General features: G+C 42.0%; 1 protein-coding gene across 19 annotated transcripts in view; it reads right to left on the reverse strand.

Moving 5' to 3' along the window:
* Positions 1 to 26,622, reverse strand: part of SNAP91 (synaptosome associated protein 91) — a 195,083-nt gene that overhangs the window by 31,345 nt on the left and 137,116 nt on the right. For 8 of the 19 annotated variants that reach the window (XM_068281569.1, XM_068281568.1, XM_068281565.1 and 5 more), the window contains 9 exons: positions 22,589 to 22,603; positions 22,305 to 22,478; positions 16,486 to 16,593; positions 15,779 to 16,087; positions 14,639 to 14,716; positions 14,452 to 14,523; positions 13,459 to 13,542; positions 1,778 to 1,858; positions 425 to 604 (listed from right to left, as the gene is read on the reverse strand). In XM_068281569.1, the coding sequence (XP_068137670.1) occupies positions 425 to 604; positions 1,778 to 1,858; positions 13,459 to 13,542; positions 14,452 to 14,523; positions 14,639 to 14,716; positions 15,779 to 16,087; positions 16,486 to 16,593; positions 22,305 to 22,478; positions 22,589 to 22,603 (1,101 nt within the window). The remainder of the gene's footprint in view (positions 1 to 424; positions 605 to 1,777; positions 1,859 to 13,458; positions 13,543 to 14,451; positions 14,524 to 14,638; positions 14,717 to 15,778; positions 16,088 to 16,485; positions 16,594 to 22,304; positions 22,479 to 22,588; positions 22,604 to 26,622) is intronic. The other 11 variants (XM_068281572.1, XM_068281570.1, XM_068281562.1 and 8 more) reach the window with 10 other exon arrangements.

Raw genomic sequence — 26,622 nt, forward strand, 5'->3', positions numbered from 1 at the left:
TAAATAATTATTCAACCAGCCTGAGAAGTGGCAGGAAGGATGCGGATTACATTTCCAGGTAGACAACCACTAGATTTACAGAATGGAATACATATGGCAATACATTTGTATAATTTAAAAAGTTTGACCAAAGAGTAAGGGAAAGGGAAAGGTGTTCTCCCTGAAAACACACCATCGCTCTATGCTCTGTATGAAGCACAGTGGTTTACCAATGACTCAAGCAGAGCTAATCCTCTGCCTCACTGTTATTCAGAATAGGATACCTGCTAAGTAGTGACAAAGTAGAGAATTGTAGGACATTCATTCTAATGCCATCTATTAAAGCGCTAGCTATAAAAGCCAAGGAAATAAGCACAAAGGGAAGCTATTGGAGAAATATTAGACTACTGGGTTTCGTATACTTTGCTTCTTGTAAAGAACTGACCTGATGCATCAAAGTTGCTGCCGGTGGTGGAAGCTGCAGGGGCTGGCGCAGAGGCAGCAGGGACAGGGACTGGGGCAACTGGACTGCTACCAAATGCTGCATCAAAGCCGCCCTGAATGAGGTTATTCTGTGCTGGAGGAATTGCTGCTGGAGACGGAGTAATGAAAGAACCCCCAAATCCTACAAATAAAGCAGAAGGCTCAGTCAGCATACGTATAACATAGCAACAGATTTCTGACAATAATAAAAGTACTTTGATGAGCACACTGATGAGATTTTTTTACACTGAAGTCCACAATCTTTTTTTTTTTTTTTTTTAAAGCAGGACTCCAGCCAAAACATTTGTCAATTATAGCTTTGGATAAAGTAGGGCTTCTGTTTTGGCTCTATTGCTTCCTATGCTCTGGCTGAGAACTTACTTCATTTCCTGTTCCTGTGACAGTATCATCTACAACAATAAATGGGATCATGTGGACACAGACAGCAATACAAACACCATTTTAGCAATAAACCTCCCATGAGGACATGGCAGCACCCAATTAATGACTTTAGTTTTACGCTATTTGGCATATGGAGAAGATAGGTGAGCCTCTAGGATAGGGTCCTAATGTGGGAATACAATACAATTATTGATATCCCAAGAAGTTAGGGGAACCAAAAGTTATAGCCAGTGTTTCCACAGGGGGCAAACTGCCCAGCAGTTTCAAGCACCTTAATCCAGGAGTGACATAGTTCCAACCAGGCCCTAGCTCACTTTCCACCACTAAGGCCGGATCCACACTATAAGCGCTCTTCTGAGAGCTTTGTGATCGATAAGCGCTTTTTAAAAATTTCTCCCATTCACTTTCATTAAAATCACAGTAAAAATTGCGTAAAAATTGCTGCGATTTTTTGCGTACATGATCGCCACGATTTTAATGAAAGTGAATGGGAGAAATGTTTTAAAAGCGCTCAGAAAGAGCTAATCAATCACAAAGCGCTCTGAAAAACGATTATATAGTGTGGATCTGGCCTAAAAGCATCCCCATCCCACAGCAGTGGTTAGGAGGTGAACATACTGCATGTGGAACATATAATGGTGTGGCCTACAATTACTTTTAATAATCAGCTTACTTTCAACATAAAGAAAGATATGCTACTGGTTAATGTGCAGGATTTGGAAAGGAGTCTAGATCAGGATTTATGACAGAGTTATATTTGAATGCAAAAAAACACATTCAAGATGCACAAAACACATTCAAGTACAAGATGTGTGTGAAACTATCTTGTTTGCCTCTTTCTTTTACATTGTTCTTTGTATTATCACACACAAAACAGGACAATAGAACCTGGCTAAATTGCAATATGACTTACCAGACAAAAGATCTGCAGAGGCCGATGAAGCAGTGGGTGCTAAAGCTGCAGGCTGTGGTTCACTGACAGTCCCAAATGCATCTGTAGTGTGGAGGGAAGTGAGAGTGTGTTGAAGTAGAGCAATGGGGGGGGGGGGGGGGGGGGGTTGGGGGGGGGAGAGAAGAGAGACAGCAAAATAAACAAAACATAAAAGATATAGGGAAATGGGGAAGGGAGGAGTGAAAATAAGAAAAAGGTAAGGAAAAGGAAGGAAGGGAGGATGTCAGAGGTAAGGAAGACAACATGGGGGGTGAGGAAGGAAAAGGAGGAAGGGAAAGGGAAAAGGATAAAGAGAGATATCAAATGAATGAATATAAACATGTTGAAAACAGAAATGAAAATGGTCAGACCTCATTGTTGGTAACCTTGATCATTAAACGCTGCTGCCTATGTGGTCATACCACACAATGCTTGTGCATACTTTTAGTACACTTTAGTTTGTTTCCTAAAGCACTAGTTCAGCCTCCTACTTTATGAGATTTTATTGGATGAGGAGAGAGACTCTTAGGCCTGTTTCCACTACACACAGATTGGATGCAGAAAAACTGACTCAAATGAATGCCTATGGGCCCGTTTCCACAAAACGCGATCTTTCTGATGCAGATTTTCCCATAGGCATTCATTGGAGTCAGTTTTTCTGCATCCAATCTGCGTGTAGTGGAAACAGGCCCCAAAACCCTCAAATTCTCATAATCAACATACGCTTTTAGTCACTCAGTTACCTCTCCAAGGCAAGTAGAATCAGGCCAACTTAAAGAGGAACTTTACTGAAAAATAGTAGTAGGGGGAATAAAATAAATCAATACATTGCAAATTGAGAAGTTAAAAAATAGAGATCAAGAGATTATTAATATTCACCATGTAATTCTTTCATGGCGTTTGATCCAACCCGAGCCTGCTGGTCAACATCTTTACTATTGGCAAACCAGGAAAAAAAAAAAACTAGACAGCACCAACTGCCATTATCTATAACCACACCCACCAACAATGTGATAGGCTAAAAGTTTTCTTTATAGATATACTGTACATATGCACAGAGGAAGATACTGATTGCTTGGCAGTTGGAAACAGACGTTATTTCCCACAACGCAACAAGGCTCATAGAAAGGACCGTGTCACACTGTGGGAGGAGTTTTACCACAATATCAGCTGCACAGACCCCCCCCCCCCGATGATCTATTCAAGAAAAGGTTAAGATTTCTCATGGGAAAGGGGGTATTCGCTATTGATTGGGATGAAGTTCAATTCTTAGTTACAGTTCCTCTAAGTCACGTGGGGAATGCAGTGACTGGGCTCATGTAGCAGGGTAGAGAGTGCAACTGTATGCCTCACTGAGACTACATCTCTGTACTAGAGACTGATGGCAATGTTAAGCCATCCTTTATGTTAGGGCAATCTTTTTTTGGGAGGTTAGTTTCAGCTAAACCCATGCTTAGGTGCCTGCATCACTGCAATGCCTATATAGCTCCAAATCCCTGATATGAAGGACTCATGGCACCCAATAATTTATTAAGCTGAAGTCTGCACTTCAACTGCATCAGAGTTCTTTAATTTAAAATAAATTGTGGTAATGAACAGAATCAACGTTTTCTCTGTCTAAATATGTATGGATCTAACTGTATAAAATGCATGCTTTCGGGGGCGCATGCGCGGCGCCGGCGAGACCACATGTGATTTCTTGCCGCTCTGCTCCTCGGCAGCCTTCTACCGCTAATAGCAGCGACCTATAGCACTCCCACAGCCCTTACACCTCAGGACTTTCCCTCCGAATATGTCAGGAAAAGGAAAGGAGAAGAACGGACTGAAATTATCCACCTCCACGCCCGCTAGCAAGCTTTCACCCCAGGCCTCCCTCCACCCTCCTGAAACCAAAATGGCCGACGGGACAAGCCAGACAACACGGAGCGGCCCCTCCACTCCAGACAAGCAACTGGAACCGCCTCCGGTCTTCAATCCAGACCTAGACCTGACCCCACAACTGCCTCCTATGCATGAGGATCTCCTCACACACATACAACGGGTCTTCAGGCTAGAACTAAAGGAGGCAGTTAAAAACATCACCGACCAAATTAAGGAACTGGGCTACCAAGTGGACGCCATTGAAAAACAGGTGGACAATATGGCAGGCGCGCAGGAGGCAGACAAACTCCAGATAGATCAACAAGCGGAACATTCAGATGTTGGAACTGAGGCTGGAAGACGCCGAAAACCGCAGCAGGAGAGCAAATGTGCGTATTAGAGGCCTTTCGGAGACAATCACTGACTCAAAACCCATTGCCTTAAACCTTTTCAGTGCTCTCCTGCCCCAGATGGACCAGGCCTCCTTCCACATTGTCCGGATCCATCTAGCACTAGCGAAGCCTCGTAACCCAGACTTACCTAGAGACGTGGTCCTAAAGTTCCAGTTTGAGGAGGTTCGCGACCTTGTTCTCGAAGCTGCCAGGAACCTTACTGCCCCCCCCCCGGAATGCCTGAAACGGTGCAGCTCTACGCGGATCTGGCACCATCCACTATACAACGCCGCCGGAATCTTCGCCCTGTGACCATCTCTCTCCAAAAGGCTGCGGTGAGATACAGATGGGTTTCCCCTTTTCTCTATCTTTTACATACAATGGCACTACATACACTTGCCGATCCCTCGAGGAGGGCTGCAGGCAGCTTGAACAGGCGGGGATTCAGCTGGAACCTATGCCATCCCCATCCCTTCCACAGAGGCCCTCTCGCCCGGCTAGGGTCTGGTCCTCTAGAAGAAGAAGTCGTCAACGCTCATCTCAGCCTGCGTGAGCTCCTACCGGGTGCACGAATCGCTACATGAGGCCATTTCCACACTGGTCAGCCTTCCTTCCTGCATTCGCAAGGACCCTGCTACCACCTCCTAATGACTCGAACTCTCCTTCTTCAAGAGCACATGTGAGTACTCTATCCCCCCCGTATCAGCAGCTACTGCCTTTCACTCTGGCCCAAGCTCCAGGCAGGACAATAGCCCCCCAGACATAATAGAGACCCTATTGCTCACCAAAGGCCAGCTGAAAAACTTTAACGGGGGATACTCCAGCTGATGTACTCACCCCCCAGGCTCCACGAAAAAACATCGCCCATGCACTTAAAACTCCATTATGTTTTCCCTGGTGCTCCAACTCCAGGTTTAAAATATTCAGGGACCGACCTCCTAAAAACTCCCTGTGACCTCTCTCACCATTAGAGAACCAGAGACAAAGCACCCTCATGTATTTTATTACATTTATCAGTGGGAACATGACAGTAAACACCTACCCTGCTTTTAGTTTCATTCTTATCTGCTTAATTAGTCTATTAGCAGCTGTGATAAGAATCCCCGACTGGCTCAGTCTAGGTTTGACCTGGAATCACTATAGCTGAGTCACTCTTCTGTGGAGTCTTTTCAAGCCCAAGCCTGCCACCTCCTGGCTCAGATTTCCTGCTTTGTATACTGAGAGCTGTGATGACATGGGAGGGGCTGCTCCTGCTGAGAGAGAATCTCTGAAACAGACAAGTGTGGCTGATGATCGGTGTGCTCTGTGGATAATGATGATGACTGCAGTTTCATTCCTATGAGAGACACTTCCTACAGGCAGCTGCACATCATACCAAAATGAAAGCACACATGAAAGGCTGCAGCAGCCTTTCTCATATAGCCTAGATAGCAGCATAGTCTCATATAGCCTAGACAGCACATCCAGAACAATTCATAACCCGGAAGCAGAAGGGATATGAGCCGGCGGCCATATTTGATTTTTCCTGGAGCAATAATGGATAAAAAAACACTAAAAAAGGCACACCAGAGCGGCGAAATTATCAGGTAGAGCATTTATTCTTTACAAGCTATCGACTAATATGTTTATTTTGTGTGAAACGTTCATCTCTGGTTCCCTTTAAGAGCTACAAGACTTCCAATTGACCTAAGAGCTAATGTACATGAGCAGATCCTCAACGATGATAGTTGAATTTCCTTATGGAGATTTGCTAACCCTTAAAACAATAATCCTTGAACATTCATTTATGCAATCCTGCTCTACGAACAATGGCCACTAGATGGTGCTGTGGGACCGTACTAGATATACCTTGCTAACTCTACTAACATTTCTTTTCAGGATGTGGGAGACTGCTGAGGTTTCCAATGTTGTCCCCCATCAATGAGCAGAACTGATGGCGCTCTAATATTGCTCTCAGTTCTCCTCATTCTATTGAGGATATTTTCCTCTACAAATCTATGTAATCATCTTACCACTATCATTAGGCCACGTTGGCCAGTTTTACGGTTTGTCTGTTTTCATTTGCAGGTCTATGACACTGTACTCATTTATATAACACCAGAGATGCTCCTGTTGGGAGGGGAGACACAGTGTCGCCTAACCCATTTTATTTATCCGCAACAGCACTCCATAATCTATAACTATTATGGCCCAAATTAATATTTCACATAACGCAAAAGGCCTAAACTCACCATTAAAACGTAGAAAGGCCTTCATAGATTATTAAAAGTGCTCCCCGGACACAATATGTATCCAGGAAACGCACTTTACTAAAACATCATTCCCCAAATACTTTCATACCCAATATCAGTGACACTTTGCCTCCTCTGCTGCTGCTAAACAGAGGTGTCCTTACCCTACTCAAAAACACTTTACCATTTGTTTTAGAGAAATTTATTAGTGATGATGAGGGCGGTTATACAATTTTAATTGGTTCATTGCAATCGCATAAACTATGTATAGTAAACTTATACACACCCCCTGAAGCCCCAATGACCCCTGTTAACGAAATTCGTAAACATATAGAAAACTACTCTACCTACCATATCATTTGGGCCGGCGATTTCAATATTGCCCCCAATCCAATCTTAGATAGATCACAGCAACCTCCCTCCTGTAGACAACGCCAACTATCTGCATCTCTGCATAAAATACTATCTGAGGTTCACCTAGTTGATACCTGGAGGGAACATAACCCAACATCCCGCAACTACACCTTTTCCTCTGCTCACCATACCTACTCCAGAATTGATGCAATTTTCTTATCCTCTGCCTTAATACCCAACGATCTTCGCTAGACACATGATAAGCACATGGTCTGACCATGACATAGTATGGATGGCATGTACGTCCCTCACTACCCCTATCGCGCAGCCACCATGGAGGCTTAATGAGAGTCTACTAACAGATGGGGAGGTGGAGGAACATCTAGCTAACTATTTTCAAATAAATGACACAGGCCAAATCAAATCTGATATCCTCTGGCTGGCCCACAAACCAACCATCAGGGGACAACTCAAAAATCGCTACCCAAAAGAAAAAAGCAAAAACTGAAAAACAACTCAATCTTGAGCATAAGCTATTCCAATTACAGATGGCTCATGCTTCCTCCCCCTCTAGATACCTATATAAGCAAATACAAGATATCCAGCATCAGATAGACATACTCCTTTCAGCTCGGACAGAAAAGGCTATCAGATGGACTAAATCAAAAATGTATGTGCAGTACAACAAACCTAATACATGGTTGGCTCCAGTGGCGTAGCTAGAAACCTCTGGGCCCCGATGCGGAATCTGGATGAGGCCCCCCCCCCCTTCCCGGCAACAACAGCCCCCCCTCGCAAAACCCGAAGCACACACATATCCAAATCCCCATAGCTGTGCATGGCATGGCTATATCAATTCCGCTCTCCAGCAGCATGGCTGCCACGTTCAATTTGCAAACATACGCAGCACCCAGAGGAAATAGGGCAATTAATAGCAAGATGCCAGTCTGAAGGAAAATAATCGTTATGTGCGCAGCATTCACCAGAAAATAATAGTTATGTGCGCAGCATTCACCAGAAAATAATAGTTATGTGCTCAGCATTCACCAGATAATTATGTGCGCAGCATTCACCAGAAAATAATAGTTATGTGCGCAGCATTCACCAGAAAATAAACGCAATGTGGGAGCATTCACCAGAAAATAAACGCAATGTGGGAGCTTTCACCAAAAAATAAACGCAATGATGGAGCTTTCACCAGAAAATATACGCAATGTGGGGGCATTCACCAGAAAATATACGCAATGTGGGGGCATTCACCAGAAAATATACGCAATGTGGGAGCTTTCACCAGAAAATAAACGCAATGTGGGGGCATTCACCAGAAAATAATCATTATGTGGGGGCAGCCACCAGAAAATAATCGTTATGTGGGGAGCAGTCACCAGAGAATAATCGTTATGTGGGGAGCAGTCACCAGAGAATAATCGTTATGTGGGGAGCAGTCACCAGAGAATAATCGTTATGTGGGGACAGTCACCAGAGAATAATCGTTATGTGGGGAGCAGTCACCAGAAAATAATCGTTATGTGGGGAGCAATCACCAGAGAATAATCGTTATGTGGGGACAGTCACCAGAGAATAATCGTTATGTGGGAGCTTTCACCAGAAAATAAACGCAATGTGGGAGCTTTCACCAGAAAATAAACGCAATGTGGGGGCATTCACCAGAAAATATACGCAATGTGGGAGCTTTCACCAGAAAATAAACGCAATGTGGGGGCATTCACCAGAAAATAATCATTATGTGGGGGCAGCCACCAGAAAATAATCGTTATGTGGGGAGCAGTCACCAGAGAATAATCGTTATGTGGGGAGCAGTCACCAGAGAATAATCGTTATGTGGGGACAGTCACCAGAGAATAATCGTTATGTGGGGAGCAGTCACCAGAAAATAATCGTTATGTGGGGAGCAATCACCAGAGAATAATCGTTATGTGGGGACAGTCACCAGAGAATAATCGTTATGTGGGAGCTTTCACCAGAAAATAAACGCAATGTGGGAGCTTTCACCAGAAAATAAACGCAATGTGGGAGCTTTCACCAGAAAATAAACGCAATGTGGGGGCAGTCACCAGAAAATAATCGTTATGTGGGGGCAGTCACCAGAAAATAATCGTTATGTGGGGACAGTCACCAGAAAATCGTTATGTGGGGACAGTCACCAGAAAATAATCGTTATGTGGGGACAGTCACCAGAAAATAATCGTTATGTGGGGACAGTCACCAGAAAATAATCGTTATGTGGGGACAGTCACCAGAAAATAATCGTTATGTGGGGAGCAGTCACCAGAGAATAATCGTTATGTGGGGAGCAGTCACCAGAGAATAATCGTTATGTGGGGACAGTCACCAGAGAATAATCGTTACGTGGGGACAGTCACCAGAAAATAATCGTTATGTGGGGTGCAGTCACCAGAAAATAATCGTTATGTGGGGAGCAGTCACCAGAGAATAATCGTTATGTGGGGAGCAGTCACCAGAGAATAATCGTTATGTGGGGACAGTCACCAGAGAATAATCGTTACGTGGGGACAGTCACCAGAAAATAATCGTTATGTGGGGTGCAGTCACCAGAAAATAATCGTTATGTGGGGAGCAATCACCAGAGAATAATCGTTATGTGGGGGCAGTCACCAGAGAATAATAGTTATGTGGGGAGCAGTCACCAGAGAATAATCGTTATGTGGGGACAGTCAGTCACCAGAAAATAAACCTGTTGTACAAACAAAAAAAAATTCACTCACCTGGCCAGCCTCTGACGTGAGCTCCCCGATGTGCAGCCAGCCTCCCCCGTGCAGCTCCTCCAGCGACGATCCTCTCCTGCAGCCAGTTTCTCCCTCGCTGACAGGCAGAGTGCAGGGCTATGGCAAGATGGCGCCCGAAGCCCTGTACTGGAGACACAAATAGTCTCTAGTGCAGGGCTTCGGCAGCCATCTTACCGTAGCCCTGCTCTGCCTCCGGGAGAAACTGGCTGCTCCGCTGCGCTGCAGGATCCTGCTCTGCCTCCGGGAGCCAGATTGTAACACCTGGGGGGTCCAGGCCCCCGGGCCCCCTCCCTTGCCTCTTTAGGAGGCGGGCCCGGTCGCCACGGTGACCCCTGCGACCGCGGGCCCTACGCCCATGGTTGGCTCGCAAGCTCAGACAAACCCAATCCATTAACAAAATATTACAAATTAAAACTAAATCAGGCGTGATCACATCTGATCCACTTAAAATTCACTCAGAATTCGCTGACTACTATAGGTCACTTTACACTGCTAAATCACCCGACCCAACCTGCTCCCCCAACAATCCATTCTACCAAAATCTGACACACCCAGTACTCCTACCAGATAAAGCATCTGCCCTTAATACCCCAATCTCAGACCTCGAAATTCTCCTGGCCATTTAAAAAAAACTAAAAAATAGAAAGGCACCCGGCCATATACTATAAAAAATTTAAGAAGCTCCTCATACCATATCTAAAAAAACTTTAATTCTATTCTTGATGGCAAAACTCCCGCACCAGAATTTCTACAATTGCTGTCATTCCAAAACACAAACGAGCACCCACTCGACATTAGAAACTACAGGCCCATATCATTATTAAACCTTGACTATAAAATGTTAACAGCTATACTAACAGCCAGACTGAATAAAGTCTTGGGACCGCTCATCCATAGAGACCAGGTTGGCTTTGTACCACTTCGCCAGGCCCCAGATAATGTCAGGAAGGTTATCAATCTACTACATGTAGTGAAATCCAATAAAGCCCCCTTTGCCCTATTGTCCCTTGATATGGAAAAGGCATTTGACACAATAGATTGGACCTTTATGCACACCACACTGCTTAAAGCAGGTGTCAATTTCCTTCAAGCTGTCAAATGCCTTTATTCCAACCCAACAGCCTATCTCAAACTCCCCACTGATTCTCCAATTCCAATCTCTATTCAGAGAGGGACAAGACAAGGGTGCCCGCTTTCCCCAGCAATATTTGCATTAATAATCGAACCCTTGGCTAACAAAATACGTAACTCTTCGGATATTCAAGGCATAAGGGTTAAGAACTCTGAATACAAAGCCAATCTGTTCGCTGACTACCTTTTACTAACCCTCTCCTCACCTCATACTTCTATCCCTAACCTACTCCAACTAGTGAAACACTTCGGACAACTTTCTGGACTTACCTTGAATATAAACAAGTCCGAGATACTCTTTGCAAACATGCCTAAGCATACAGCAGAGGCCTTAGCTAATAAGATGGGCCTATCTTATCAATCAAAATAAATCACCTACTTAGGCATCAAAATCTCAACAAATCCTGCAGATCTTTTTGCATTAAACTATCGACCGATGCTGTCAGAGCTGAAACAGGAACTGAGTAAGTGGAACTCTCCCTCAATTTCATGGTCTGGTCGTATTCACTCTGTGCGAATGAACTTATTGCCACGCCTTCTTTATCTCTTCAGAACATTGCCTATCCACCTAACCAAAGCTTCACTTAAAGACTTACAGTCCTCAATCTTTAAATTTATAGCCAATAATACAAAAAGTAGAAGAAGACAGAATATTATGCATCTTAACAGAGAAAGAGGGGGACTGAGCGTTCCTGATCTCTATAGTTATTACAGAGCAGCCCAAATTGCCCAACTAGCACAGATGCACTCTACCCACAACCGACCTCTTTGGGCGGATATTGAAAATGATCTTCTGGCTCCAATCAATCTGGCGGCCCTCCAGTGGTCCCCGCAACTTACTCCTGCTAAATACAAAGCGCAATCACCTTTATTGGCCCACTCTCTTGCCATTTGGCATTAACTATGATTTGTTAAGTAACTACAATCTGCTGTGCCTCTCCAACTTCCAATCTTTGGTAACCCTAATTTTCCACCTGGATGGGAATCACAACCTTTCCAGTGGTGGACCTCACATAATTTTGTGACCGTCTCCAATTTTCTGGTTAACAACCGGTTTCCAAATTGGACGGCATTTTGCACTCACACATCCTTCCCGCCTAAAGAACAGTTTAGGGCACTACAGATTTATCATTTTCTGAATACACTGAACCAATCTACACCTGCTATCCTACCACGCATCACTTATGAACACTGGTGCGATCAGAGACCTCTGGAGGGCGGCCTCATCTCTTATCTTTACTCGGTTATCTCTGAGCCCCTAGAAAACAATAAGATAGCATCAATGAGGGCATGGGAAAACGATTTAGGAACAACTCTCACCCCCAAACAATGGGGCCGCCGGGCGGATCGCTCAGAAACACCCGTCTCAGTCTGCCGACAGACTGTACACACGCCGGACTGTCGCTGGAACGCCCACCCAGCGGGAGGAGACGACGGACCCGTCGTTGCCTCCAGTCCGGCGTGTGTACGGACCTTTACTCTAACTAAAGGGAGTAGCTACTTTTCACATATAGAAACAAACTACAAAATCCTCCATCGCACCTACATCACCCCACAGAAACTTCGGGTTATCTCCAAAGACAAATCTTCCTGCTGTTTTAGAAATTGTGGGCAACTAGGTGACATGGCGCACATATGGTGGTTCTGTCCTGTAGTCAAAAAATATTGGGCCCAGGTAGCGTCCGCTTTAGGCACAGCCCTTGAATTATCTTTTTTTCCTGACCCATTCCAATTGCTACTTGGAAATAAGCCACAAAAGTAGAAATATCCACAACATAGGCTAGCACAACACATAGCCAAAGTGGCTAGGCTTCACATTGCCCGCCAATGGATGAAACCCATCTTGTCACTCGAAATGACAGACTCCATTATTATGGAGATTCTAATATCTGAAAGGTTACTAGCAATAATTAATGACGCTACCTTGCCCTGCACACGAACTTGGCAACCATGGCTCTTGGCCTCACCAGCGCTAGGCTTGCGATCCTGTGCTCTCTCCTTCTAGGAGCAATACTCAACATGCTACTACCAGGCATATTATTGTACATCTATATCTCTGTATAAATAGTCATTTGATCTGTCACTGTTCATATCCTTACCAATGTTTGTTTATGGTTGAATGTTAACTGCAACATGACCCTTTGTTAAGGGTCCATTCAAATGCTGTCCATACTTCTTATAATCTGTAATAAAACTTTTTGAAACTAAATGCATGCTTTCTTCTATGCATCATTTTTGTTCTTTTTTAATCTTTTTTTTTTTGAGGGGGGGGGGGGGGGGAGGCAGCGGGGTTTGAAGTTGTGTTTCATGTTTATTATTCTATAGTTCTGAGCTGATCTGCTTTATTTTTTATAAAAACTATTGCATCTAGGCCATAAAAAAAATCAAAATGTAATGAATATATCTACTATCATAGTATTTCTGACATATTACAGAATGCAATTCAAGAAAAAGAGCTCCTGACTGTTCACTGAACAGTGCTGCTTGGAGCCCTGGAAAACGCTGCCCCTGCCGCCTGACATGGATAGCACTCCTGGAGACCTCTCCCATGCATCCCGTCCGGGACAGGAAACTAAACTGAGGTACTGTGGCAGGTGTAGTATCTTATATGTGGCTGCCTATTGCTTATGCAAATTCTTCTTTTAACAGTTTCCTGTCCACAGTGGGGAGGGAGACCAGTCTCATCCAGGGGTGCTGTCCGAAATGACGTTCTGGGAAAAATGCATTTTCTTCATAACTTTGATCATTTATTTCTACAACACCTAAAATAGTTTTCAAGATTTGAGTTTGAAGGGGTTAAAGTACAGTCATACTTATGTGGAAAAGCACATTGTAACAACCATTATTTCTATTTTCACACTAAAAAGTACAAAGCAGTGCTTCTAGAATGGCAAAAAAGCTAGCAAAGCAGTAACAGGGTCTCGTACCTCCAAATAAGTCAATCACAGGTGCAGGCTCCATCTTTGCAGGTGAAGCAGTAGGTGCAGGAGAAGGAGCTGCAAACGCGTCTACTAAAGCAATAACAAAACAGCATTAATCACAAAGCTGAAAAGACTTCCAGCATTTTATAGAGACTCTACACACGATACATTTATCTGTAGATGCAATGTTCACTGATTCTTTGTGCATTGACTGTTAAAGGCTGGTTAGTGCCAAAGACAGATAAAGATTTGAAAACACTTGTACACTACAGAAAGGTGACCTCTGTGAAACTGCTTGGAAAGGATTCACTGGAAAGATTTATGTACAGCTCATGATAAATCAATTGGTTTGTTGCTAAAGAAAAAAAAAAAAAAAAAAAAAAAAAACAACAACAACAAATGCATCTTCCTTTATGAATATAACTTAAAAAAAAATTCTGACAAGTCAGTACATGTTAAATAGTCTGCTACATCAGTTCTTGGCCAAGGTCTGCTTTCCTTTCCTTATAAAATCAATAACCAGATACAAATACATTCTAGAGTAAGCAGACTTGTTGTGGAACCGTCATTTCAGACTGGCATCTAAACGTTACAGCACATCATTATTTCTTGTCATAAACACACGTCTAATCAGAGAACATTGCTGTACCAATTATCTCTACAAACACAGGAAACTACCATAGCGCACGAGAGAGGGAAAGCTAAACATTCTAAAAAACTAAAAGAAAATAAAGTGAGGCCCATGCAGCTAAAACGAGAAGTATTTTATGCTACTCAACACAAATGTACTGAAATGTTAACGCAGATGAAGCCTTCATAAGATGGATGGAGACACAGCCTTGGATAACATCAAGCAGAAGCACTTACAGTTGACTAACCACTTGGAGTTTTATATATAAAAAAAAAAAGTAGTGAAGACTCCAAAACCATATACGCGTAGTTAACTGCTATTTAACCACAAGGCCTACCTATCAAGTGCTTTGTAGGAAAAGCGCTCACCAGATAAGAGGTCTCCGGTGAGTAAAGTCTCAGGCACGGGAGAAGCCCCATGCGGTGGGGATGAGAAAGCATCTTCCCAAAGCGAGAGGAAACAAGAGCCAAGTCAGATTCTTAAGCAATGAGAAAATCAGAATTGCAGTAATAATTCATGGAGCTGACAATGTCAATATGAGAGGTCATGCGTTACCTGTGCCAAACAGGTCTATGCTAGGTGTTGCATCAGGCTTAGGAGCAGCAGCCACCTCCGAAACAGACTCAAACAAATCTAAGACCAAATACAAGCAATGTTATTTTCAGAGGTATTCCCCAGAAGAGCTTGCAGCAAATGATCAATCTCTCTCAACTCAATGAAGAAACAAACATGCAAGGATAACTTGCATGGTAATAACCTGAAAAAGCAGATATCATTTGTAGAACATACAGATGAATCCAGACACTAGAGCTCAAGTTCCAACTTATCACAGTAGAGTCAGTCATGTTTGGGCGGCTTTGAAACTTGTTTTAGGTCAAATTGAGATATTTATGATGTACTTTCAAGTCTGCAGAGCTCTATAACAAATGCCATGCATGTGTAGCTTAGAATTCCCACAGTGCACATTGGGGAGACCTTTCAAGACCTAAGAAGGTGAAATGATTGCTAGCTCTAGGTATGTATTACCAAATAGGGTAGTATCTACCCTGACTATGCCCAGTTATCTAGGCACAAAGACTCTTATTAGAAACAGCTCAACACAAGTCTATACTAATAAAACTTGCAACTTGTGTTAAAATCTGCCATGGACATTTTCTGAGGCTATTTGATGCTGATACTACAAAAAGTTATTAAAATAAGGCCAAGAAGCTAATAACTGAATACAGTACTAACACGGAGGAAACAATCCCTGATAACTACAAGAACAGTGGCTGGATATGGTAATGGTTAAAGGCACCGCCTCCGTCACAGGAGACTAAGATTCAGATCCTGACTGAAGCCTGCATCTATTAAGTAAGTCCTTAGGTAAGGCTTTTTAACACTGCAGAGTGGCCTATTGAGCACACCCTTAGTGACTGCAGTTCTCAAAGCGCTTTGATTCCGAAAGGAGAAAATCGCTACACAAATGTTAATATTATTATTATTATTATTATTATTATTATTAGAGTCAGACTGCACAACATCTATGAGAAAACCCTGCAATAATGTCTATGTGATAGGTTATAACTTGAGTTGATGTCCTCCTCATCAAAATGGTCTTGAAAATGAATGATGGCAGTAAGCATACATGAAAACAATAAAAATAGTCAATGAAGCTCTACTTTAAAAAAAAACAAAAAATAAAACGACATTTACCACCAAAGATATCTAGAGCAGGAGCAGCAGTAGTGGTTGCTGTGGTGGTGCTGGCAGATGCGGTGGCAGCAGTGGTAGTGGTAGTAGCAGTTGTAGCAGTTGTAGTAGTAGTAATGGTAGGAGGAGGAGGAGCAACTGCTGCAGCAGGTGTAGGAGGAGGAGGAGAAGGAGTAGTTGCAGTAACAGCACTAACAGTGGCTGCACTGGTAGTAGGGGTAACTACAGGAGTACTGCTTTCTGCTGGCTTCAAAGCAAAAAGGTCCAATTCAGGAGCAGCTTCTGCACTACCTTCGGATGGGGCAAAAGGGTCTTTTAAAAAGGAAGAAAAGTGGAGAACAGAAGGATAAATTAGGAAGGAATCAAGAATTCATTTCAACTACAGGATCAGGGCATGCTACGTTCCATGACCAAACGCTTCATGCAGTACTTTCTTCATTAGGATTTACATACTGTCCAATCCAAACAAACTCTTCTAAACTGTCAATTAGAAGTCAGTTTCAACTTTTCAGCATAGATTGATACATAGCAGAATTTTTACATAGATGCAGACTGCATTTCACATGAGGCAGCCCAAATGAAAAATATATAAATATAGCATACAGTATGCAAAGGAATGCAAATTGCATATAGCCTGGATATGTGACTGCAAGCAAAAATAAAGAACAAAACATGCTGACAGATGACAGATAAGCAGACATGAAACCCACCGTTTCCAGAGCATGCATCAAGTGCCGCTGCAACAGGGACAGGGGTGGGCGGAGCGGCAGCCCCATCTAGTGTTGCAGGTGCTTCCCCAGGAGAAGCAGCAAAGGCATCTGTGGTGAGGTTTATATTTACGTGAATGCAAAAGAAGAGGGAGAAAAGGTAGAGTAAATAATAAAGTTATATAGCAGGGTACAACTCCCTTATACAACAAGTCTTACCAAGAACTGGTAATGGTCATAAAATAATACATGGACTTCTTGTATAAGGGTTTCATGCATGTATGTCAGTGATTCATGACTGAAACATTAATCCCCCGAACATTGAGGGATATCATTGTATGAACAGAGAAACCTCTTTGTATTTCTCCCATTGCTGTACTCACACAAGGATATGCTCAAGATTAAGCATGAACAGTGCAACCCAAGCATGAGGGTCTCAAAGCTATTTATTTAGAGATTAGGATATTAGAAAGGAAATGTAAAGCTTCTGTCAAAAGGAACTTGAGGGGTATCTGCCAAATAAAAAGTCATGTGTAAGTCTGATCTTATACTAAAAACCTGCTGGGATGCAACCCAGACACTTCTGTAAAGCATTACCACATTTTCCACAAGTAGCCCTGGAGGACTGTTTTTTTATCACCAGATTCCAGCCAATAGATCACACATTACGGTTATTCCCACTAGATTGCGACTAAGAGCCAGCAGTTATCTGTGGCTGGCAGCAACCACACTTACATGTTGCATCATTGGCTGTGGATGTAGTCCTTGAATCGATCAGAAAGATTGCTCTGCCGGACTTGAGTCTCAGCACTTCTGTGGAGAAACTCCTCTAATGACTCCACTCCAGCTATAAAAGTGAGAAAGTGTCCTGTGCAAGTCAAACCGCTGTTAACTGTAGGCAAGTGTTTCCAAGCCTAGCCTTGAAGGACAACTGAAGTGAGAGGTATATGGAGGCTGCCATATTTATTTCTTTTTAAGCAATACCATTTGCCTGGCTGCCCTGCTGGTCTATTTGGCTGCAGTAGTGTCTCAATCACACCTGAAACAAGCATGCAGATAATCTTGTCAGGTCTGGCAATGTCAGAAACACCTGATCAGCTGCATGATTGTTCAGGGTCCATGGTTAAAAGTATTATGCTGGGGATACACGGTACGTTTCTGTACCGTGTATCGACCAGCTGATCCGGCCAGCTGATAATATTCAGCTGGCCCGATCATGTCGCTCAACCCTCGCCCGCTCGATCCCGCTGGCGGACAATGGCAGGGAAACGAGCGCTGATAAGGAAGCGCCGGTGGGGACGAGCGGGGATCGATCCGCGCGGACGAGCAGGGACGCGGCTGGGGTCGATCCAGCGGCTATTCGAGCCGCCGGTCGACCCGTGTATTCCATGCATTAGAGGCAGAGGATCAGCAGGACTTCTCAGCAGCTGGTATTGCTTAATAGGAAACAAATATGGCAGCCTCCATATACCTCTCAATTCAGGTGTCCTTTAAGCTGACCAATGAGGCATGCTTTTAAGAGGACTAGTGATAATTGTGAGGCAGTGTTGTACTAGCCAGTATGAGCCCTGCTAAAATTACGGTATTTATTTTTTTAGTTTAGTAGTTTAAATGGATTAATAAAAAATGGTGCATAAACAAAATTGAGAATGTTGAACAGCTGAAGTCTTTGTTTCATTGTTCGAGCATCAACATCACAAAATCTATGCAAACTGGCCACAAAGTGTACACTGAAGGATTAAGAGAGGAGAGAAGAGACAGAGGGGAGAAGAGAAAAGAAAAGGAGACAGAACTAGAGAGGGAGAGAAGGCGAGAGAAGAGCAGAGGAGTAGTAGAGTTGTTTCTAAGGCCTGAACTGGAACAAGTATGGAGTTAGATAAAAGGGAGACACAGAGAGCTCAATATAGTGTAGTATGTACAAGATAATGTGTAAATGATAAACAGCGAGATATATATACACTCACAAACAAGGGTTACCACTCAGGCAACCACTGTAAATGCAGGTGAGGAGATTAGACATGTCCTCACTCTGGATTAAGATGTGGCTCCCTGTAGATCGGAAAGGTAGGGGTAGGTCACCCCTCCACAAGACAGTTGTTGGGGTACTCTTAATAAATTCAATTGTTTGATTCAGGCATTTGTTCGTGCCTGCTTTCCGGAGGTAAGTCCACCACTGCCTCCCTAGTAATTTTAAAGTTTTTATCACTTTTTATCCTGTTGGCGCCTCTGTTCTCTAGCAAGTATGGAGTTAGGGTTGTAAAGTGAAATCAGAGGACCTGTGCCAGTGATTAACTAAGTATCAAAAGGCATGGATCAGGATAAGGAAATTCTAAAATAAATAAATCGTGCAAATGAAAAATTTAATGCACTTGCTGGTGTGACCGTTGTAAATAATATATATACATACATTTATATATATTATTCCACTGTTTATTTAACATTTTCTTGTTAGCCCCAAATAACCTACAAAGCTTCCTCTCCAGGTGGAAGTTTTTGGTTGCTGTTATTTCTCTACTGAGCCTCTCCCCGACCCTTCCATGGAACAAATCATGCTAATTGTCAAGGCAACCCATCATCCAAATCATCACACATCGCCTCAGGTATCCAAACTTCAATGTTATTTATAAAAAGAAGTGTTTTTTTGTAATCATTTGTTTGCAGGTTTGCAGAAGGTGCTGTGTCATGGAAGGGTCGGGGAGAGGCTCAGTAGAGATAAAGGCTCAATTTAGTAGCTGTACTAATTTCTGCATATTTTGAATTCCAACAGCAGAAAGGGTTGATTGGCACAAGACAACAATGGACTGCAGACAGGTAGGGGGTAACAGGTGACCCAGGTGTGCCTCCAGATCAATACATCGACATCCAGAGATAGCAAGTAGAACAAAAAGTATCCGGGCACCAACAGCAGCAGTAATGCTAGTACACCTTTAATATATCCCCACACCGCTTGACATACAGGTAAAGCCTAGGTAAAGTGAGGCTTTACCTGTATGTCAAGCGGTGTGGGGATGTATTAAAGGTGTACTAGCATTACTGCTGCTGTTGGTGCCCGGATACTTTTGTTCTACTTGCTATCTCTGGATGTCGATATATTTTGAATTCCATAAACACCAATACTGTGTGGCCAGTCGGCTGCTAATTTTAAATAGTTTTGTTCTAATAAAAGCTGTCAGATGCAAGGAACAAGATAAGCTACAACTTTATTAGCTTCGTTTTAAGACTTCTTGATATGATCTAGGTTGGATAAAGGCTCAATTTAAATTTCTAAATTTGTGTGCAGAAAAGTGCATGAGTATTGCAATAGTAAAATATAACCCAGGTTTTAAAATAACCCCCCCCCCCAAAAAAAAAAAAACCCGTTAAATGGAACTTATATTGATTTCCTGCACAGCAATTTCAGTAAGGGTAGCTGAAACTACAGCATTTAGCTAAAAAGCCAATCAACAGATTAGTTAAAAGATATACTACTTCTCCATGCATATATCTTCCAGATAAAGTGTACAATTTTTTTTGATTAATGTAGCAAATAAATAAATGCTATCTATATTCAAAACATTGTGCTTGAACTTATGACGCAGATGGTACAAAACTACTCCTGACAGAAAGCCACTGATCTATTGTCAGATACTTCCCCCTAGTGGTACTGTAGCACGGTAACAGCCAGACAATGCACAGCTGAGGCATAGTCTTCTGTTGGGTGAGTGCCACAGGTCAGTATTCAAATAAGTTTAAGGGAGAAATCACACTTGCATCTGTATGAAACGCAGAGGATACCCCTGCACACGTTTTGCCGCATGATAGGTCTGTTTGTCTGAAATTCACTTGCCACATTCAATGAGGAATCACGTGCATTGTGTGGAAAAAGTTTTTTTTTTTCATACAGAATTGCAGGTGTCTCCTGAAAATGCAATAGTACCATAGGAAAGCATTACTTGCATTTCCAAATGCAATTTTTCATTGTAGCAAAATGCCCACAATTTCAAGAAGTGTGACCCCTGCCTCAGTCATGATTTATATAACCCTATGCCATATTGCACGATTTAAAAAGAAAAGGCACTGCCATTTAAACATATTAGATGTCTGAATGCAAAATCACAATCCTGAATGACCCACATTTTGGTAAGTTTGCCCCATTCAAACCTACCAAATTTGCATCATGCAGAATTACGTTTTGTAATTTCTTTTTCTTTTTTACATTTGTGCTGCAGTGTTGCTTTTTTCCCATGTGCAAATCGCATTTAATGTTAGTTGACAGAAACACAGAAAATTTCCATTTGTTTTACGGAAACTGCATCTGATTTTAAAGTTAGATGCATTCTCATGTAAACTTAACTTCATTGAAAATTGCAATCTGAAGAATCATATTAGAAAAAAAAAAAAGCTAAAAAAGCAAAAAGCGCAGAGGAAAAATAAAGAGAAAGCCAGAAATCGGATAAGTGGCGGTTGCATGGATAAGTGAACGCTTCCATACACCAGGCCTTTAGAACATGCTGTGCAAATGTCTTCCAAAGAGTTTAACATCTGGAGTCACCATAATCATATTATAAAGTAAAATAAATATATAAAAATTGATGATTCCCTATAGAGCAATCCCTAAAATATTCCATCTATAAGTGACTCTGGAGCCCAAAATTGATGATTTTTAACGTTCTAATACTTCATTGACAGAGCAGATAATAATGGAAAGAAAGGGGTCTATTCTCCATAATTCAGGCGAGGAGAGAGCCCTTTATAAAGATGCTGATTTTTCCAGTGAATGTACAGACAGATAAAACAATACTACTACTACTACAAAATGTACACCTCTTTTTACTGACATTTAACAATGCATAATGTAAAGGGTTAATATCATAAGTTGCATAAAGAACTGAAGGTCCCAGTAAAACAGAATCTTTCTGCACAGTTATTAAACACAGTGACTTCTCCTTCAAGGCAGAACTGATTTCTAGAAACATGGATGTAACTCAAGCTGTTATAGTTAAAAATTAAATAATCTACTAAAGTCAATGGAATAAGTATGTTTCACATCCAAGTATACATCCAGACCTGCTCAACTAAACTGTGTCTGCCAATACAAGTTACATTGTACAGAGGAGCCCTGTAATGTGCAGAGTGGACAGCCCAGGTGTAAACTACAAGTCATACATCTGTATGGTACTAAACCTCACTGAATCTCTGCACAGTGCCAAATCTAAGTTAATTTGTGTACAGTACCAAATCTCACTGAATCTCAGTACAGCACTAAGTCTCAGCTCAGTGAATCCCTGTACAGCAGCAAATCTCACTGGATTTCTGTGCAACACCAAATCTTTACTGGACTTCAGCACAATGTCTGTATAGTACCAAATATCAGCGAATCCCTGTGCAGTACAAACTCTCAATGAATCTTTGTAATAAGAGAATAATAGAAAATAAAGCATGTTCAGTTCGGTGCATGAAAGACAAAATCTTCATGCCTGGATATAATATTGCTTTGTCCTATATTCCAGCTTCCTCAATGCACCTGCATACATTTGTGCTATTTTACTTGATTTAACCAGAAATGTGTGGTATTTTCAACAAAGTGGCCAGATTGGAATTTTATGATAATCCACTTTCCTGTAAATTAACTATCTGTAGAAAAAAAATCCCTTCATTTGGACAAAGGCACTGCTCATCTGATCTCTACCCGGCTCGGTTACCAAAAAGGGTACATGCAAGATAATAGGTTAGATTTAATAAACATGACACATGATACTATGACACCACTCATATAAGCAATATGCTTCTTCTTCCAGATGTGCGTTACACAGTTAGATGCACTTTTCCAGGACCGTACTAACCTCCAAAGAGATCGACCTCACCAATGGCAGCAGTAGCCGCTGCAGGTGCAGGAGACGCAGAGGGAGCGGGAGGCTCAGTGGGAGCAGCAGTAAGGGCACTGGGTTCAGCTGAGAATGGGTCAGACAGCTGGGGAGCTTCGGAGATAAGAGAAGTAGAAGGTGCAGAGAGAGAGTCTGCATGCAACCAAGAATAGGAAGAAAAGTTAACTGCAAGTAGAAGAGCCCTAGAAATCCAAAGGAGAGTAACAAAGTAAAGCAAAGCAACACATGAACAAACTACTCACCCTCGCCCAAAAGATCTGTGATGTGATCCATTAAGTAAGCATTGAAAAAGAAAACAAAGGTAAGAAGTGTGATATAGGGAGACACTTTGAAAGTTACCTGCAGGATGTTGGAAAGGAAACAAAGAAAACAGGAAAGTGCTGTGATGTTTGTGATTCTGCACTTCAGTATTTTATAACCTCACAATACTGCATTCTAAACATATCTACATACTAAACTGGCTAGTAGCAGCTGATAAGAGCTTAGCCCCATACATAAACATCCAGGACGATTTGTGTGTAAGAAACCTAAGTGAAGCTAATTAAAAAAGAAAGAAAGTAGTGTCATCTTCTGTCAATCCACAGTGAATAGATCAAATAATAATTTAAAGGTCTAATTTACAAAGACAGGTGCAAAATGCCTGGCCCAGATGTGAGGCAGCTACCCAGGAGGAGCCATTCTGAATTGGCTTCATTCAGCAGATGAAGTCTGATTGGCTAAATTAGGAAGCTGCTGAGCTAAATTAGGAAGCTACTCCATTTTTGTGCTGGATTTCTGCACCTCTGTTAATAAAAGAGCCCCAGTATGTATGATAAAGGTAGCCATACAAAGGTCAATTCTAGTGCACCTAGTTAAAGAGGGGCTGTGTAAAGGTGTTGTGTTTCACTTTGGTTCACTCAATCTCAAGCAGGTTGTTTGAAGAAATAGGATCATGAATTGGATTAAACCACAACCCCCGCTGGAGTTGTACTGCTCAGTGCAGGCAATCTTATAGACACCTCAAAACAGCAGAATGTCAATGGAGGTTGGGATATTCACATGCTTTGCTTCAGAGCACCATGTTCTAGTTGCAAGAGTTAAAACTGAAGTCAAGGTGTCTTAAAGCAACCTTGCGTTCTGGATGCTCCCCTCTCCCCATTAACGAAGATAAAGAGGAGATATAAAAAAAAAAAAGGCATGTGATAACTTCATGTTATGCCTGAAGGTACATGTCACATGACTGAAGCCACTCCCCAGAGTGCATAACAGGATGAAGCATGGCTCAGACTTAGTGCCTTAAAACCAAAATTTTGCACAGTAATTATCGACCAATTAAAAGCATTTAAAAATAAATTGTAGTAATAACTTACATTTTGTTACTACACTTTAAAAAATGAAACTCGGCAATCCATGAAATTACTACCCAATGTGACCTGTTCAAGTGCTATTCCATGCATACCAAATATTCTTGAGGTATCACTATAAAGCTAGGCAGGGAGTTCTTTTGTTACCCAGATATATAAAATGGGAAAAAAAAAAATGTTCCATGGATACAGGTCTAATCAGGGCTCTATGTACTGACCCACATGCAGATAAGATACCGAAATGCTGGAACATATACAATGCTACATTTAACGGAAAATGAGGACACATCGATAACAGACTTGGTAAGGATTTCCTAACTGACAAGTAGGGATGATCACAAATATGTAAATTGTTCCAAGTTGATGCAAATGTATGCAAAGTTTTATGCAAATATATAAGGTTTGAAAATGGACCAGTCAATTTAAACCCAGGTTTAAATCGATTGGTCCTTTTTCAAGCTGCATATATTTGCATAAAAATGTGCATCATTTTGAAAGTATTTGCATCTCATTGATCATCCCTACTGACAAGTTAAAAGTTTTCTAAATGGCAGTTGGATGGGCAGGCCACAATGTTGTGTGGTGAAGTGTAGGTGTTAAGTGGCTTCTCGTCCACTTATTTTCCATGTTGTCTACCCCATTTGAGCTTTTGTTTATGTTGTCCTATTAGAGTTATAATGTGGCTAATGTTGGTTTTGACAGTGGAGGACCTATATTAATGTTGATAGTGTGCAAGAATATGGCTAAAGGAGACAGGTTTTACAGAGATGAATGTATGGTGATTTAGAGGTCATCGCTTCAGTAGTCTTTAGAATAGCATGTGTACCGACTTCCCCGTATGACAGCCTGCAAGTGCTGCTTTCCAGCCAAAAAGTGTTTGAGACGAAGTACTGTCCATATAAGTCCATTTCTTTTAAATAGTATGTATTAAAGTACACCTGAAATGAGAGTGATATGCTGCCATATTACCATAATTTTCTTTTAAACAATACCAGTTGCCTGGCAGTCCTGCTGATCTCTTTGGCTGCAGTAGTGTCTGAATCACACACTTCAGTCAGAAACACCTGATCTGCTGCATGCTTGTTCAGGGTCTATGGTTAAATGTATTAGAGGCAAATGATCAGCAGGACAGCCAGTCAATGTTCATTGTTTAAAAGGAAATAAATACATCAGCCCCCATAGCCCGCTCACCTCAGGTGTACTTTAAGGCTGTGTTTGCAGTGTGATTTTAATCATTTACCAGGATGCAGGGAGATATTGTATACTGCGAGTACAATTTCACTTCATGGTTTCCAGCAATTTGTGCTACAGCAGCTCTTGTACAGTACAGAATACTTGGGCTAACCTTCACTCACCCCATGCTTTAGTGAGCCTTGGGTACTTAAAACCCAGTCACCAGACATCCTTCCTTGGATAACCTTCAGTAACTACCAACCACTGCATACTGGGAACATACGAGTTCTGCCATTTTGGAGAATTTCCGACTGAGCTGCTTCACCATTACAATTTGGCATCTGCCTGTTCACTCAAATGCTTGTGCTTGCCTACTAATTGTTTACTTGGTACTTATTATAACCCAGTAGTCATCAGACTAAGGCCCGCAGGCCGAATGTGGCCCCCTGAAGCTTTTTTACCGGCCCCCACATAAAAAATGTATTACTTATAGATGCGGTCAGCTACATATTTAAATATTGGTGGTCCGCATATAGAATAGCAGTGCTGGCACCACCTATCCACATGGAAGCCAGAAAGCAGTCGTTCGCTGGTTTCCAATCAAATTCCACATCAGGTAACACTGCTGTCCAATTGGACTGCAGGTTGTCACCTGGGTATGCTTCACTGTCTGGCCCGAAAAGACTTCTACATCATTTTATGTATAATCCAGCCCACCAGCAGTCTGAAGTATGCGGACCCGGCCCTCGACCCAAAACCTGTTTTGAGGAACCAGCAAAAAGATCGCTAAACTCCAGGACTGCAGGAAAATATATAGTTTAATCCAGAATGTACTTAAAATATGTTTAAATGCATTTTTACATATGCATCTGGTAAGATTACTGCAGCAGGATTATCTTGGGAGCAGCTTTAGCTGCATAGAATCAGCCTAGTAAGGTTATGCTCACATTATACAAGGCAGGTGGTTATGCACTGTACGGTAACACCGCCACCCGAGGAACATTCTGTTGTGCTAACCCCATTACATTGAATAAAGCAGCACATATAAATATGTTTAGCAGTGTGATATTGCATCATACTACACAAATGGCGCAAGTGAGGGCTGTGCTAGACTCGTTTGATTTTTGCCCCTAAGACATGAGTCACAAAAGGGTTGATTCGCTAAAGAACATTAATCTTAACATGTGCAAATAGCACACATTAAGATTACCGACCTTTGCACTATTTACATAACTATTTATGCAAATTGCATAATGTGTTATGTGCATGCAGCACTTGCGTTGCTCGAGTAACATGCAATGCAAGTGGTGCATGTATGTAGCACTTTAGTCAATTAGCACTAATTGCTACGTAAATTGCGTAATACCGCTATCTGCACATGTTAAGATTAACATTCGTTAGTGAATCAACCCCTAAATATCTGGAACTCTTCTAAGATCACTAACCCATCACAGCCTTTTAAAAAATTGTATTACTAATGATTTAACAGCTACAGGGTACAACTGCAGCAAGCTATGATCAAATTAGGTCGCATGACCCATTCCATAAAACACTTTGTTTCTCCAAAACCTCCAAATGGTGCATCACAGCAAGGCAACCCTAACATGACTTCAACATTGTACTATTAAAGCAAGCCAACAACAGAAAAATATTAAAATGCACTGCCATTATAATCTGTCATTTCATGTGCCAAAGATATTTATTCAGTAATAGCAAGAGGTTCATTGAACTACGCAGGTAAGGTAATGTGTTAATTCTCA

The sequence above is a fragment of the Hyperolius riggenbachi genome, chromosome 4 (genome assembly GCF_040937935.1).
Source record: "Hyperolius riggenbachi isolate aHypRig1 chromosome 4, aHypRig1.pri, whole genome shotgun sequence".
Taxonomy (NCBI): Eukaryota; Metazoa; Chordata; class Amphibia; order Anura; family Hyperoliidae; genus Hyperolius; species Hyperolius riggenbachi.